General features: G+C 37.8%; 2 protein-coding genes across 2 annotated transcripts; both read right to left on the bottom strand.

The window, feature by feature from the left end:
* Positions 1 to 11,530: 11,530 nt before the first annotated feature.
* On the bottom strand, positions 11,531 to 13,429 carry LOC139128631 (piggyBac transposable element-derived protein 4-like). Its single transcript, XM_070694371.1, has one exon. It carries the CDS (start codon positions 13,427 to 13,429, stop codon positions 11,531 to 11,533), a length of 1,899 nt encoding a protein of 632 aa, XP_070550472.1.
* Positions 13,430 to 16,618: 3,189 nt separating this feature from the next.
* On the bottom strand, positions 16,619 to 17,309 carry LOC139128632 (uncharacterized). Its single transcript, XM_070694372.1, has 2 exons — positions 17,164 to 17,309; positions 16,619 to 16,955 (listed from the first exon to the last, which is right to left on the bottom strand). The coding sequence occupies exons 1-2, from the start codon at positions 17,307 to 17,309 to the stop codon at positions 16,619 to 16,621; spliced, it is 483 nt and encodes a 160-aa protein (XP_070550473.1).

Here is a 17,309-nt window from a genome sequence, read left to right on the forward strand (position 1 = left end):
TTTGATTTATACCACTCCGAGAAAAGACAACATCGCAGTATGCTTGAAGTCCCCGTTTAACAGTACAAAGAACAGAAGTCAGTATCTTCGATAACTCTGTAGTCGAACATTTTGAAGATCCTGCGATAAACCTAGCTTTGTAAGGTGTTTTGTGAAGCTTTGGTATCCAGTATAAGCTAGGCAACTTATTATGGTCATCCTTTATTGTAACATTAAAATTATCCATGAATGACTTATGGTTTGCCAAAATTTCAGATTTGCTGAACATTGATTGTCTGTAAGTGGAGTTGATGGAGGTCTTAGTTACACCAAGTTCGTCTATGAGACATTCAAAATAATACTTCTTACAGATACAATGTTATTGGCAGCTTTATCAGCAGGAACGACAACATACTTGTCATGGATATCATTCAAACACTTAACAGCATCAGGATCTTTAAATACAGAATAGGGTCTTCTGCAAACATGTGATCTTAGTCGACCAATACGGCCATGAACTATTTTCCTCACAGATTTGACCCATTCTGACAGTGTGTCCAACTCTACATCCTCCCTTTTAGCCCATTTCCTGGCATATTCTTCAAAAGAGTCCATAACGACCTTAAAATTATGGTTCCAGTTGATCCTGCGAGGTTCTCTGAACTTGGGTCCACAAGATAATATCTTACGAAGGTGATGATGTTCAACCAAGTTCAGATCACCAGTGATGACATGGCCAACTGGAGTGTATTTGAAGGGAGATGTAGAGCAGTCACAGGATGCTGGTGTTTGAAGGAATTCATCAATTTTTAAGTGCCGCAATGCCGTATTGTAATTGAATATTTTATTGGAGATTGTCTTGGTGTATTGATATGACAGAATAGGTACAGACTGGTTCTTAAAGTATACAGGTATTGTTGATGTAACCTTTTTGTTGTGAAGTATATATCGCTGATATTAATGGCATCGATTACTTTGTTAGTAAATGGAAGATGTATGAAATGACGAGGATCATCAGTCATAGGTTCAGCACGAACAGGCTTGTATAGTCTGTATAGTGCAATATCAGCAATAATACTGACCAGTCTGTACGGTTGTTTGTTCGAATCTGTCAAAGACAACCCCAATGCATAGGCATGCAACCTTCTCAAGTCCCTGATGGAAAGAGCAAATAATGAAGTACAAATGTGATGGAGACCTAAAGGCTTCTGTAATAAAGAAGCAGTTCATGAAATGTATCATGGCAGTTGGAGGAAGATGTATCCAATTTAGGCCGATGGTAACGCCTATGTCCATGACTACGTCTTCTACGGACAGAAGATGACAAATAGGCCCATCACATTCACTTCTGACAACCAGGGCTTGAGAGATCGACTTTCGACTTTCATCACTTGAGACAGTAAAATAATCAAACTTTGTGATTGAAAGTATTAGACTGAACAAAGATAGAAACAGAAATAAATATTAGTAGAAAACCAAATCCTTAAATAACAATCTTCTTGTACGCAGGCACAAGCATTTTTCTTAGGTTTGCTGATCATTTGAGGAAATAAATGCTGCATTACAGGAAATCACTGCACGTGTTTGCATGAATTTGCGCACCCATGCCACGCGCAAGTAGCATTTTAAGAACTTGTTGTCGGAAAAGGATCAACAAAACGTAGCTAAACTTCTGTAATGCGACACACGTTCCCGGACCGTGGGTGAAACCAGATTCCAACGCCTACCCGTGATGATAAACAAATAAATGAACAATATCTGATTGGCAAGACAAGTGACGTTACATGACCGCAAAATCTTCTCAGAAACAGTTGTTACAAGTCTCCAACAGTCCAATCCTACGGGTGAGCTTGTCAGTATCTGCTCAAAAGTTTTAAAACCTCAGTTGTCTGCCTCGGAATCCAAAGTTACGCAATTGTGTGATTTGTTAATTCATGGAGGACACAGCGACATTGCACTTTTGTATGATATCCGATATTTACTGCTACTAGACTATACAATATCGAAGTTAGATTGGCTTGGCTAGATCTATAAGGTGGTGAAATCTCCGATATATATCGGATATTTACCCGCGATTTGACAGAATCTAGTATCGTCTAGTATCGAAGCTAGAGTCAGTCCTTGGAAGTCGGGTTTGGCAAAACCTGTAAAGTAGTGAAATCTCCGATATATATCGGATAATTTATCCGCGATTTGACAGAATCTAGTATCGTCTAGTATCGATATTAGAGTCCCCAAATCGCCGATAAATATCGGGTAAATATCGGCGATTTCACAGATCCTGCGTGCCGAAGCACAGGGCAAGTTATTCTAGTATTGTCTAGTATCGATATTAGAGTCCCCAAATCGCCGAAAAATATCGGGTAAATATCGGCGATTTCACTGACCCGGCGTGCTGAGACACAAGGCAAGTAATTCTTGCATCGTCTACTATCGATATTAAAGTCCCCAAATCGCCGATAAATATCGGGTAAACATCGGAGATTTCACAGACCGGGCGTGCCATGGCACAAAGCAATTTATTCTGGTATCGTCTAGTATCGATATTAGAGTCCCCAAATCGCCGGTAAATATCGGCGATTTCATAGACCCGGCTTCCCATAGGACAAGCGCAGTTCATTCTAGTATCGTCTAGTATCGATATTAGTCCCGAAATCGTCGATATGTCAAACTTCGATACTAGATTGTAAATACCCGATATTTAAAAATTGTGCAAAGTCGCGCCTTCATGAGTTGCCACTCCATTTTGTGGGGTGACGGTGGTTATTCGGGTAAAATTCCATGGCCCGGGGTCCATGGGCGCAATGCAGCGTTATTGTTGTCTGTACTTTTAATGACAGTTGAAAGAACGCTAAATTGTCAAGGGGCAGGGGAATCCTTTTATTTTTTGAGGACAGTGTTTTTTGAGGGCAGTGAAACGATATATTAACTGGTGTTTGGCAGCTTTTGTTTGTGGGCTTGGTAAAATAACATGATTGCGTTGGGAATGGGTTATTAAAGACTGGCGAGAGGAAATTGCTCGTAAACTTGTACAGGACAAGAACTTTTACGATATACGGCGGAAACGCACTGATGTGTTCTCGCGTTAGCTAAAGAGTACACCAACAACCGCACACTATCAAAAATACAGGCCAAACGCAATAAAATTAAGGAGAGCTGATGTACAGTCTTTCATCTGTTTATAATACGAATAAAAATTACTTATGAGGATTCAAAGTTTTTTTTGCGAAACAAGGGATAATGAATTGGTTTGTCATAAGACACGAAAGCTTACCTTACGGAGGAGAAGCAGCATAAATATGTCGGGGACGTTAAATTGAATTTAATAAGGGAGGGAAAGCAGAATTTTTCCTAGGGACGGCACCCTGTGAAGAGCTATTACCCTTTGAACTTAAAATTGGCCAGTTAACATCTCTAGTCCTATTTAATATATTCTGTCATGGAAAGAAAACTGTTTTTAAAGTGAACTGCTTGTTGGCTGCCCCTGAATAATATGTTTTATATAACATTATTACCTATGAAGGAAACGAAGTTCAGAAATTATCAACATGATAATAAAACTCATCAGAATTGCGTCGGATCGATATTCACTCCGGCTATTTTTTGGTATTGGTTGAACAGAGATGTTTATAAAAATACGATGTTGCAATTTCCATGCCAGTTTAGTGTGTGTATATGTGTGTATGTTCTTACAGTTGGGTCAAACCTTAGTCCCTCCATCCAGGGACTGTGATCAAAACAAATTTTAAATCCCGTTTACGTTTAGCATTTTTGATCATATAAAATTATAACCAATGACATCACCGAATAATCATCTCAATCCAAGAAAATGCGACTTTATCCAGACTTTTTAGGCATAGCTGCTTGTCCCTTCAACTGCTCTGGTCTACGCTGTTTCATGTTACAGGACTATCCCATCCCGCTTTCCTAAGGACTCAAACTTCAATACCGGACGATTTTGACGATTGATACCTATTCTATAGTTCAACTCCCCCCCAATCGTTATATATAAATCTTTCCCCGTCATTTAAAAAAAATCCCGTGAGTAAAGGTTGAAAACAAACCATTAGGCCAAGAGCAGAAAAAAATTAAAAAAAACTTTTGTTTTTTCATCCTAGACATCTTCCAAAATTGATGCGCTGACGCAGTTTTTTATTTATTTTCTCTATATTTTTGTTTATTCTTCAACCACGTACTCAGCTTGGTAATCGAAACTGTGCTGGCGGTGAAATTTAACACGCAAATGCGTATGTTCCAGTTCGAGATTAAAGGTTAGGGGTCATGCACTTACCATTTCAAGCAGTGACTTTCGCACGAGACAAACCTTTATACGACCGCGTCAGACGTCAGTATTTCCGAAACCAGAACACCGAAGCATGAGGAGACGAGTTCGATTGCTGAATTTTACTACTAATGATGTACTGCAATGGCAGCTAGCTCAAGTACAAGTAATGCTACTTAGCAGTGCATCAAATTCAAGACAATTTGGTTCCGTGTCATCCCTTTGAGAGCTCGAGCCAGAACTCATCTCCTCTAGACTTGCCATTGCCAAGCCTCGGGCATCTCTATCCTGTATTGCTGCGGTTCCGTAGCCCTACCACTCCCTTTGCTGGTTGTGTTGGGGAGGCCCCAATCCCCCAACACAACCAGCAAAGGGAGTGGTAGGGCTACGGAACCACAGCAATATCCTGTAGTGGTACGAGTATTAGCAGTCGAGCCCCCAGTAGCCGTGTGAACACCGGCTGGCAGTTATTGTCAACCGTACGTACCAGTCCCGACTCGAAGCATTACGTGCTTAGCCTGTTGTTGAACAAGGTAAGCTATTTATGTCGTAATGTGTCAGATATTCACAATTGCACTAGTCCATCTGTTTTCACACAAAATTCACAACAAATGTAACTTTTGCGCGTTGATATGCAGTGTTGCAGCCATAGGCGAATTTTGAGTCATTGGACTCATTTTTTTGAAGGTTTGATCTTCATTTCTGAAAGCAATGGGTAATAAATGACTCGCTCTTGGCATTCTTTGAGCTCTCGCATAATTTAAATTTACTGTAAGTTGTTTGAATTAACACTCTGTTTTACTCCCTTCTTTCATTTTTTTTGTTTGTACTAAATTAAAGATTGATCTTTTAGTGATGTCTCCTAAATTCTGCAGTGAAGGGGCATTACGTCCAAAAATTGAAGCTGGCTGCAACACTGGGTATGAGAAAGGCAAAATTCCAGGGTCTCCAACGTGTCGATTTGGACACAAGGGCGTCGATTAATTGTTCAACATTTACATCGTGACAAACATCCCATTGTAGTATTGAGATGACACACGAAGATACAGTTTGCGTGTTTGTTTTTCCCAAGCTTTAGGACAATAGTTTGGTGAAGTGTTAATCACTTAATGGTCATGTCCTGTTTATTCTGTGTATCAAATATCCAAACATTTAGAACAAAGGCTTGATCACAGTTTCTCCATCACTGGCCTGCTGGAAACATACATATAGTTAGCTATAATGAACAAAATCTCTGCTTTGTGTGTCAGATGGTGAGGCTGAAAACCTAGAGTTTATTTCATCTTGACATTTGTTCGTTTTGTGAATGCCATCACATAGGTCACAACTACCACCACCTTCATTGTTCATTTAATGCCATGGGTCAACATGTAGCAAATGCAAAAGGTGAAAACTATTGTTTATGTAGTTCCTTGGGGGTAATTCACACCTGGATCCCAGATCAGTGTACATTGTGAGGGGGGAGCATGTTGTCACATGGTCAGGCCCTTTCTACTCTGATTGGCCAACTGGACAAATGAAGTCTATGGTTATTTACATTTAAAATTCTTACAAAACTTTCAAATGGGTTTAACTCAAGTGTTTTAGCTTCTTGACACAGATCTGATCTACCTGACCCCTTTGGCTTAAAATGAGAAATAATCGTGGTGGTTGTGCAATTTGTATATTTTGGTAGAACTCCACATTAATTCAAACAGTAATTCTATTCTCCAGGATGTGATCACAATGAGTGTGCCAGCCGTTTGCAGAAATGTCAAAGAAGGTTGAGGATGCGTTGGACCTGATGATCAAAGCATGTTCTTGGATCACATTGAGCAAAAATTTGATCAAGTTCATTCACAGTACAGACAGGCAGCTACTTGACCACAAGGAAATCTCAGGACTCCTGGAGAGCTAAGTGTAAGTATATGTACATGTGTGTAAATTTTTGACAATATCCAATTGGTAAAATTAAAAAATTTGTGTCACTCTCAGAGGAATAAATTTGCTGGTGTTTTCTGTACTTTGTGTAGCAACAGTGTACACCTCAGTGTTCTCCCCATATTTTACTGATAGAGTAAAGGCTTATTTGCATAATAATACATGCAATTGTTATGATAAAATGATTGTATTGTTTAACAAAAATTAAAGAGTGTATACTCTACTTTGTTGAGATCACTGCACCAATTTGGGGTACAGTTATTGGCAGCTTATAGTTAGCTTACTTAGCAGAAAATAATACCTGTTGAAAAGTTCCCGTTCAATTGATTTTGAATTTCTATGCATGGTTTTTGGATGAAATTGAAATTCTAATCATGATGATAAAGGTCTACTTCCATTAAAAGTGCCTATAAATCAACCAAGTTTCTATTGAACTCCTCTGCCATACTGCCAGTCAAGATGGCAGCAAAGTTTGAATTTTCGATGGAAACTTGGTTGATTTATCTGCATTTTTAAGGGAAGGAGGACACTTTATGTACAATATTATATTTTTAGGGCAATTTTGGCCATTGTTGTCGATGTTCAAAAACCTTCTCAGAAACTAATCATCTGATCACTTTGAAATATTGTAGGCAGGTTGCTTGGGATGAAGGTTTTTTCAGTTTGTTGAAATTGTGGTGAAACTTGCATATTAGTATATTTCGACACTTTGGAGTAATAGTTCATGTTTTATGGTCAAAAATCATTTTCTCTAAATCAGTGGTCAGATTGCTTTGAAATTCGATAAGCACGTAACTGGGGATGATTGTACTGGTATATGCAATTTGGTACACATGCTCTTTTTTGGAATGACAAGAACTGAGAAGTTTTTGGTGGGTGTGGCTTGAGAGTTATTTGCGTTATGAATATAAGCACAATCTACTATTAGATACACAATGTCAACAATTTTGTCACAATAATTGTAAAAATGTACTAATAGGTTCAAATAAAATTTAACAAAGCAAAACTTACTTTAGTTGAGGGTAATGTAAATTGACAGTTCTATTCTGATGTGCTCAAAGGTCTTTGGACAAGGATGCCAATGTTAAAATGATACATGAATTTCCTTATGTTCTTAAGTATAGGTGGAATGGAAGGCAACATAATGATGTTCAAATCAGTAATAAGTCATGATACCAGAGTTGATCTTAAAATATCAAATGTACCATATTGTTATGACAGTGACCTATAAGTATTATACCATCATAATTCATCTCACTCTTTGCATTATTTTAAATAACCATCATTTATCATTTCTACCTACAGATTTTAAAGAGGAGAAGTGCAGTGATCAATGCAGATGAGAAGGGTTTCTGGAATGATGTAACTGCAGACCTGATGTCTGATGAGGAGGTCCCACCAGATAGAAGGATAATTGCCTCCAGGCCTTTTTGGCAATCTGACAAACTAAACGATTTGATAGACACACTCAATCAGCGAATGCTTAATGACTCTAATTCAAGACACTACATACTGCAGAGGAAGTATGGCAGAGCCAGTGAGAGACCACCTGATAAAAACAGTTCAGTGACAATTGTGTGAGACAGAACAGTGATGCATAGCTTTTCTGATAGAGTTATTTAATTATCCATCATCCATCTGTTGGTCAACAATTGATTTGTTCTCAATTTTAATTGCTTTACTTGAAAAGTAGTACACAGAGCTGGTGTTGTAAGTTCAGTGAAATATGCAGTCATTAGCTTGCACAGATCAGTTGACACCAAGCAAAGTTTAGTATAACCAAGGCATAACTTACAAATACTTTACAAGTACATCTTTTGAAGTACTGATGAAATTTGTCATTTTGACCTATCTGGATTTTGTGTCCTCAGGAATTTATCAAGGTGCAGATACAGTGTTCATGCTGAAACAAATGTGAGGCACACCGTGTTATTGATGGTATTTTTCTGTTTCTTGTCAAAAGATTTCTCTGAAATTGCTTGTCAGATTGCTTTGAAATCTTATATGCAGGTCTCTTAGGATAATATAAGTAAGCAGTAATCAATTTGTCCTGATATATGCAAGATTGTGTTTTTCAGAGCAATTTTTCCTAGTTTTTAAGATTTTGATGAGTTGAACATAAGCTACGATTTAACAGTACACATACATGTACTGTCATAAGTCAGAGTTATTTAAACATACACTGCAAAACAAATTCACCCCTTTGACAGTTCCTGCACAGGCCCTGATACAAACTGTGATACAGGTCTGCGTCAGCAAACATAGAAGGAGTTTTATCAGGGGCTGGTGCACAGGTCTGTATCCAGTACTGTGAACACATGGCTGTACTTCTACCTGTTACAGCACCTGTACACAGTTCTGTGAACACTGATCTCTAACAGGGTCTGAAATTTTTCAATGTTCAGACAATAACGCTTCTTTCTGCTTCTATCATCAAAATTTGCCAATTTTACAACAAATTACACCCTAAAATCCATCCAAATTTTCAGGCCCTGTAAATTCAAAGCTGACACACCACTGTACACACACCGGTGGTTCAGTGCTGTAATCATAGGTCTTGATACAGTCAGAAATTACAGCATTGTATACATTCCTGTACCACCATGAATCAGGATTTACACACAACCCTAAAATCTGACAGATTTTTACTGGTCTTGCAACAAAGATTATTTCTCTAGGTCTGTTACAGGGCCTGTTACAGGTACTGATTAGCCTCTGTTACAGGCATGTGTCTGCCTTTTCTTGCTGTGTAGATAGCTTGAGTGCTTCATTTTCAATCAAGAAACTCTTGACATGATTTTTTTATTCCTATATTTAAAGGTACACGTAGTTGATCTTTTAATTTGGTGAATTACACAGTCATTAGCTGGCACATCTCAATTGACACAAAGTAAAATATACATAATTTAGGAATTATACTAAACATGTATATCTTTTAACGTATTGCCAAAATTTACAACATACTGTAAACAGCATTAATTTTCACCAGGATTTAATTTTACTATTTTGCTGTTTGGGACACATGATTTGTGAAAAATAATTTCTCTGAAACAGGTCAACAGATTGCTTCAAAATTTTGTATATAGGTCAATAGGGATGATAGTAGTAAGATATCAAATTGTTGTGATGAACCGTATTTCTCCCTGTTAGGCCCAGGCATATTTGAAAGTGACTGTATTAATTGATATTAGAGTTATTAAGGTTATGGAAATTCTTTCTTGACAGTATTGAAGATAACTTTGAATGTGTCTCGGGAAAATTGTTCTGAATGTTTTTTGTGTGTATTTTTTTAATCAATGTAGTTTACTTAATGCTTTATATTGCCTTTTATTTATTTTACTAACATTTACACATTCCTTTGGAATAAAGAAGAAATCATTTACAGTGATCTTGGATTTGTGTATCTAAATTGCAGTAGTAGTTTTCATATGCAATCTGTACTCTATTTTGCTGTAGAAAGCATCATTACATTGGTGTCTTCACTTGTAAAAAGAGTACTCATTGTGTTGATAATGTGTTAGTGTGAATATTTATATATATTGTGATTATATATATATATTGTGAATATTATATATATATATATATATATATATATATATAATATATATAAACAGATTACTTGAAGTACAAAGTAATGAAATCTATTACTTAAGTTTCATGCATCTTGCAATCCTCAGATATATATATATATATATATATATATATATATATATATATATATATATATATATATATATATATATATATATATATATAGTGTATGTGATGCCTGTATGAGTAGAATGTAGTGTATGTGATGGCTGTATGAGTAGAAGTACATGAATCAAAAGCTACAAAGCAATACTGTAATTTTGAGGACCAACCCAAACCCCGAATTTCCTGAAAGCCAGTGCTGGATAATTATGTAAAAAATAAATTAACCCTTAAGGTGCCATGTATTTCTATGGCAAAGGACCCCCCAGGCCAAGGAATTTTTACCTGTAACATAGGAATTTGGTAGCACTCAAAACTACAGCTGTCATTCCAGAAATTGTCACAAACATCACACATAAACACCCTTACTTTAGTCTTAGATCATCAACTCACAAATTGGAGTGATATATTTAATTCACAATTATATAAAAAATGCAAAAAAAGGGTTGAAAATAGACATTTTTGGTAAAAAAAATATAATTTTCAGAATTTCCTGAACAGGTCGAAACAGAATATCACACAATGACACAAATTTGGTAAAAAATTGCTCGTGTCATGAGTTGAATGTTTACAAGAAACAAAATTTCACTGACAAACATTGTATGATGTCATTGTAAACAACAACAAATTTACATATTGTAAATAAAGTGCAACAACAGCACTTGAAATATGTCTCTAACTAAATCTATGTCAACAATTTGTGTTGTTAACTTTCTTTCCAAAATGAAGGATCTGAAAACTCATTATCAATGAAAATGGAATTTTGGCACTTTTATGCAGCTATAAAAAATACAAATTTTACCAAAGAGTGGTAAATTTCATCAAAAAGGTGAAAATACACATTATTATCTTCAAAAAACATTTCAGCCATGTTGTTATTATTTACCGTCAATACTCATTTCCGTAAATTACCTAAGAAGCTCTAGGGTTAATTCATCAATATTTACATCATGTTTACATGAAAAACAAATAAATAAACAAATAAATAAACTTTGAAAAAGCGCCCTCACAGGCCAAACAGAGTAAGGTTATTGCAACTCAAAAAGACTCTGGGGTCTTTTTTCCAACAAAGTGCACAAATGACAGGTGAAAATAAGACATGTGATTACACAAATGTGTGTTTTATCAAAAATGTCGCTTGAAAGGCTGACTGAAGATCTGAGTTGTGAAAGAATTTGAATATTGTGACAGCTGACTATGGGAAACACATACTTGGCAAGCTGCAAACTTTCTTGGTAACCACTGCTGTTGCCATAGTAACTTCAAGATGGAGCAGGCAAAAGACAAATGCCTTTACGTGGTTGAATTTCTTTTCATTGCAGAGTACTTATACATCAACTTTGTGGATCAATAGAACAGTGTAAATGAATAAAAATATGTAAATGAATAAAGATTATGTAAATGAATAAAGTTTATGTAAATAAAATGGTGTGAGTTGGAATGTTACAAGTTGTATTTGCTGATTACAGACAAAGAGTTGTTTTGGACTAGAAATGTATTTGTTTTCATTCAGAATTTGATGCTGAATGATCAATAAATCTGGTAAAACCAAGTAATTATTCAAAATATGTTACAAAAAATAAAATATACAGACGATTGGACGTGTCACTTGTAAGTATCCTTTTTTTTCGTTATTTCATGGCTAACTTGACATATTCAGTTGGCTTGCAGAGAAACAGGGTCGATGTTAGCGTAATGCTTGAAGGTATGATACACTTCAAAGCATCCATCAATACAAAGCGCAACTCCACACTGCCTGCATTCATATCTGCTGGTTGGGTATCTGACTCTGCCATGATGTTGACGGCCAAATGTCAGTTGATACTGCTGGTCACCCTTCAGCCTATCTTTACAACAAAGGCATTCTCTGCAGGGGTTGGTCTTCATGGCACCCTCCTTCGGCTTGATTTTGGATGGAAAATGACGCTCTGTAAGTCTTCGGATGCTCATACCCACAGATCTCCTGGCTCTTGGATCTTGCACAGGAGTTGGAGCATTAGATGCACTTCCGACTAATTGCTCCACAGCTTCAAGCCGGAACTTCGCGTGACTCATTTTCCGCTGGTCTTCATCAGGACTGAACTTTCTCCAAAGTATGAAGGCATTGGTGATGAGCAGACCAAGCAGGCTGAAAAAAAGCTTGATATACCACTTGTTGCGTCGCCGAAGGAGGGGATAGTATTTACACATCTGATCAGATAAATCAGTGCCTCCCATGTATTTGTTGTATTCCAGGACAGATGTTGGCTTCAAGACAGGGTTTCCATCACCATCAGTGGACTTGCCATCAAAGCCCCACTCTGCCGTGTGTGCGTTTGAAAGGATGGTGACATCACGTTTGTCGTGCCATTTCAAAGCCAAGAGCTCCCCATGCCTTCTCCAGATGGTGCCTCCTCTCTTCAGTTTTGTCTTCTGAAGAGCCTTAGGCATTTCTTTACGGTTCAGCCTGACAGTACCAACAGCAACAGTGTCACGGCTACTAAGGGCATCAACTAGAGTTGGACTCATATAGTAATTATCCATGTACACACTATGTCCCATATCAAGGAGCTTGGATGATGTCAGTAAACCCATAACAATTTTATAGGTCATACCTTCGTCCAACTCACTCTCCTCTGCATCTGGGTATGGATTGAAATTTCTCCCCGTGTAAAGGTTGTAGGCGATGGTGTAGCCTGTCTTTGCCTCGTTGACAGTGAAGGCCTTCATGCCGAATCGGTCAGGCTTGCTGGGGACATACACTCTCATGGCTAAGTTGCCCCGCCAAGGCACCATTGCTTCATCCAGACTCAGGCATTTATTGGGATGGTAAACTTCCTGGAATCGACGTGTTATTATGTCATAGACGGGGCGAATTTTGTAGAGTGGATCAAAATCCTCGCTACTACGGTCCACTGGCATGGCTTCGTTGTCATTGAAGTGAAGAAATTGTAGGATGATCTCATACCTATTTCTTGACATACAATTTGGAAAGAACGGTGTGCGAAGAACTTCGCTGGTTGACCAGTAATCGCCCAGATCTCCCTTGTCGACGAGGCCCATCGTGATCGTCAGCCCAAGAAAAACGCTCAACTCATCCTTGTTTACGTTGTACCAACGCTGCATACGAGAAAACGGCGATAGCAAGCCCCTTCTCCTTTTCTCTGCGATAACCTGTTCAGCATACAAGTTTGTCTCCCTGACTATGATTTCCAAAACTTCGTCAGTTAAGAAGAGACGAATGAAATCAAGAGGAGAGGCATCAGCTGGTACCGGTACTTTCATGCCAACCATAGAGTAATCGTACGGCATAGTCAACTGTACAACATCGTCGATGGGATTTCGAGACCAGTTGTTGGCAACGTCTTCGGGGAAATCAGCATCGTCATCGGGATTGGCGATTCGCTCGATGGGTATAAAATTTACGTCTTCAAAACCCAAAAAATCACCATCATCATCGCTATCACTATCAAGAAAATGCTGCGCAAAGAATTCTCTGTCTTCTGGGTTCAAAAGTGCAAGAGTATTAGCGTACTGTCGAAGGTCACAGCCTGTCGTCTGATTTGCATCCGCCATATTAGCAATGCAAAGTACTGCTCGATTAGGTTCTGGCGCGAAGAATTCAATAGAACATTCTATAAAACGTCATTTCCGCCAGAATAAATTAATGAGTAATGAGGTCGTACCATATACGTTTCAAATACGTCATTTTATTTTCCGTATAAGGCATACAGGTCAGTTGCGCTCACGACCTTTTGAGGTCTTTCAAAGAGACGCTCCTGTCGGTGTATAAACCGACGTGGCGCTGAATGCGGAAGTGCGCGTCGGTGTATAAACCGACGCGGCACTTTAAGGGTTAATAATAAGTATGAATATATGCGGCAACTGTCCCCTACCATTATTATGTAATCAAATAAGGCAAAGTACTTGTCCCTTGATTCTCTAAGAATTAGAGAATCCATCAGTATCCTGAAATATATATCTAAAGGATAACACTTGAATCCAACAGAATCCTGCAATCGATTGAACAATGGATTCTTAAAAATGTTCCGTATCCAACAGCATCCATTGCTTGATTGCTAGTGGATTCCAGTGGAATACAGAATGGATATTGTAGTATCCCGTTGGATTCTTGAAGTATCCAGAACGAAATACAGAAGAATACTCAATGGATTCTTCAATTTTGGCACAGTGAATAAACATACAGTAATTGTACTTTCTACATAATATAAGCTGTAAAGTATATGTATTCTATGAAAATATTAGTTCGATACAAAATAAAGATGTTTGTAGTTTAATCTATTATACTAGATAATAAATGCAAAAGTGTTAGTAGAAAACATGTCTGTATTCCATTATTATGTTGGACGAATAATAGTGGCAGAGAACAAAATAGTTACAGCAGTCAATCTCTGAATTAACATTTACTTAGGCTCATGATTTGTAGACACCACAAAACAAGAACCCTATAGAGTGCACAGAAACTTTAGGTAGGGTTGAAACACAACTTAGAGTTCTTAGTTGAAAAGTTCCTGTATAGTCAACTGTCATTTATGTCTCCAATATATAAAGCAAACTACCTTTTCATATATTTTTGTTTACTATTTTCGAAATGCTTTTTATCGAGGTAAGACAAAATATGAGAGAATTACAGAACAAACTACTTACTGAATTCTGGTTGAATGAATAATCAACATAAATGAATAACGTATGTAAATTTGATTGCCACTAAATGAACTATTGTTCAGTTATTAGTGACTATTGTCCAGAGCAAATCATTACATAATGATGCATATTCATGGTAGTTCCACAACACTCCCCGACAAAAGATTTTTGTTAAGTTGCATGTCCAGGGCGTAGATGTTGCTCTATTCGTTCTTGGCAATATCCGCAGCTTGTCACGGTGGGTTGTCTTCTTAAGCATTCAAGTCGCCCTTCAGTTGATGCTCTTCAGTTTCTTTTGGTTGTTTCACTTCGTCCATCTTTTTTGTCCATTCAATAAGGTAAAGAAGTTTCAAAGGCAGGATGATTGTTTTCTTGGAAGGCAATAGAACTTTCACAGTTCTTATCTCACCATCATCGCTCTTGTTCACATTCTAAATTTTCCCAAGATTCCATGCGCCATGAGGTAAGTTTTTTTTACACCGTACTACATTGCCTGGATTAGGTTTGTATGGAACTTGATTGTGAGTTTGAAGTCGTTTCCTCAAGGTTTGAAGGTTGTCATCTCTTCAGATCTGCCAAAACCTGTACAGATGGCTTTGTCCTTTCTTCGACGTTTGAAATAGCTTTGCAGATGTGCTCATCCTTGGTAGGTATTCTGATCTACATCTTTGGTTTCAGTTCCAGGAATTCCATTAGAAGGATTGAGTGTGAGGAAATGAGATGGTGTCAAAGTAATTGACTAGTTGAAATCATCTCAAACACCTAGTGGTCGTGAGTTCACAACTGCTTCTACTTCTGCTAGTACAGTCTGCAGTTGATCATATGTGAAGCGATCTTCCCTATTGCTTTACGGAGATATTTCTTCACAACACCAACAAGTTTTTCTTTTGGAAAGCTAGCTCCTTCAGTGATTTCTGCATTTGCAAGTCTTCCATGACATTTCAGTAAACCATCTTCATGAATCTGCAGACAACCCGATTGGATCAAATCGGGGATAATTGGGTCTGCGTATTTTCCAAATTTCTAAAAAGTGTTAGATGCCCTATAGCTGATAGTTGCAATATTAAAAATTACTTATAAAACGAGTGTATAAGTTAAAAAGAAAAGCAGATAAGCCTACATTTGCTGCAGAAACCGACATTGCTTCACCATATCTAATTATCCCAAATTAGTTCGAATCGTGTTAGACCAAGTTGCTCTTTTAAATTACTTTCTGGTTACATCTGGCAGCCTTTATGACAGCAGGAAATGATCGTCTCAGGACCTGATGTTCCCATAGGATTTTTGCTTCTCTCAATTCCTGTGCTGTAAGGGCTTCCAACTGCCTTTGTTTCTTGAGCAACTTGATAAATCTCAAAGCCCATTCTGTTACCCGTAGAAGTTTCAGTAGTGATGAGAACCTTTTGTCATCAATATTCATGGGCGAATTCACTTTTTCATCGGTTGCGTTCTCACCTTGAGGTTCCTCATCAGTGTCATTTTGCCAATGCAGGTCCTCCCTAGCAACAAGTTCTGTTTCTTGCAACTCTATCTCAAAATTCCACATTGGCCATAACTGTTTTGAAGTCACCAACTATTCAGGACCATGCCACCAGCTTGACATTTCTGAAGTTCTCTGACTGAAGTTCCTCTTTTTGCCACATTTGCAGGGTTTTCACTAGTAGAGATGTATCGGCATTACACATCTTCCTCAGCTATGATTTCCTTCAGTCGATTTTCAACAAACACTTCCTTTTGCCTTTTGCTGCTTATCCATTTCAGGACTCACTGAGAATCAGACCACAATATATGATTTCAAAGGGGTAGTTTAAGTTTCTTCCGAACGAAGTTAAAACTTCGCACATCAATGAGAACAGCTAAGAGTTCTGACTTAGGTACAGTCAATCTATTTTATTGGCAAAGTCAATTTTTTTGGAGAACACCATGTTCACTTAGCATTTTTCTTCAGTTTGGATTCCAAGGTAAAATACCGTTGCATATGCCAGATTTGAAGCATCACAGAAGCAGAAAAGCTCGTATTTCATTTTCCGTCACTTTTGCTGTTCCCATGAATATAGGAATCTGGCAAGTTTTGACAATTATCAAGTCTTCAGGGATACTCTACATTTTGCTTAATCTAGGTCCAGGAAGTTTGTCATCCCACTTCAAGTTGTCCTTCCATGATTTTTGATTGTCGTATTCTGGAATATGACTCAGCAAATCTTGCGAGTTTGAGGACCAATCACTAAGGTTCATGGAGGCATCTTGAAATATTTGTTGTGTTTCAGTGTACAAATCGTACGCCTGTTCAGAGATACCTGTCACAGTTATCAAATCAACGTAGATATTTTCTCGTACCTTGTCTGCTCTGGGATTTTCATATTCCTTCAGGTGATGATCGACAGTAGCAGAAAGAAGGAAGAGACTTGGGATGACTCCAAATGGCACTTTACAAAATCTGTAAATTTGGATGTTACCTTCTAAATGAGGTTACTTGTGGTCTTTCAGCTGGAAAAATCGAGTGACATCTCTATTTGTAAACAAACTTGTAGGAAAGCCTTCTCAATGTATGCTTTGGTTGAGTCGTATTAGCAGCCACATAGGTTTTGCAGCATAATAGGTGCACGATATAGGCACTCATTAATATTCTTGCTGTCTTTACCAACTTTTGCAGAGCATCATAGACAATAAGAACTTTAGTTGTTGCCTTAGCTGGATTAATGACAGCATGATGGAGGATGTAGTGTTTGAAAGGTGCCTCTTCACTTTCGTTTGTCACTGGCTCAATGATACGTTTGTTTGTCTTGTCCAT

Source organism: Ptychodera flava, unplaced genomic scaffold (genome assembly GCF_041260155.1).
Source record: "Ptychodera flava strain L36383 unplaced genomic scaffold, AS_Pfla_20210202 Scaffold_62__1_contigs__length_770838_pilon, whole genome shotgun sequence".
Lineage (NCBI taxonomy): Eukaryota > Metazoa > Hemichordata > Enteropneusta > Ptychoderidae > Ptychodera > Ptychodera flava.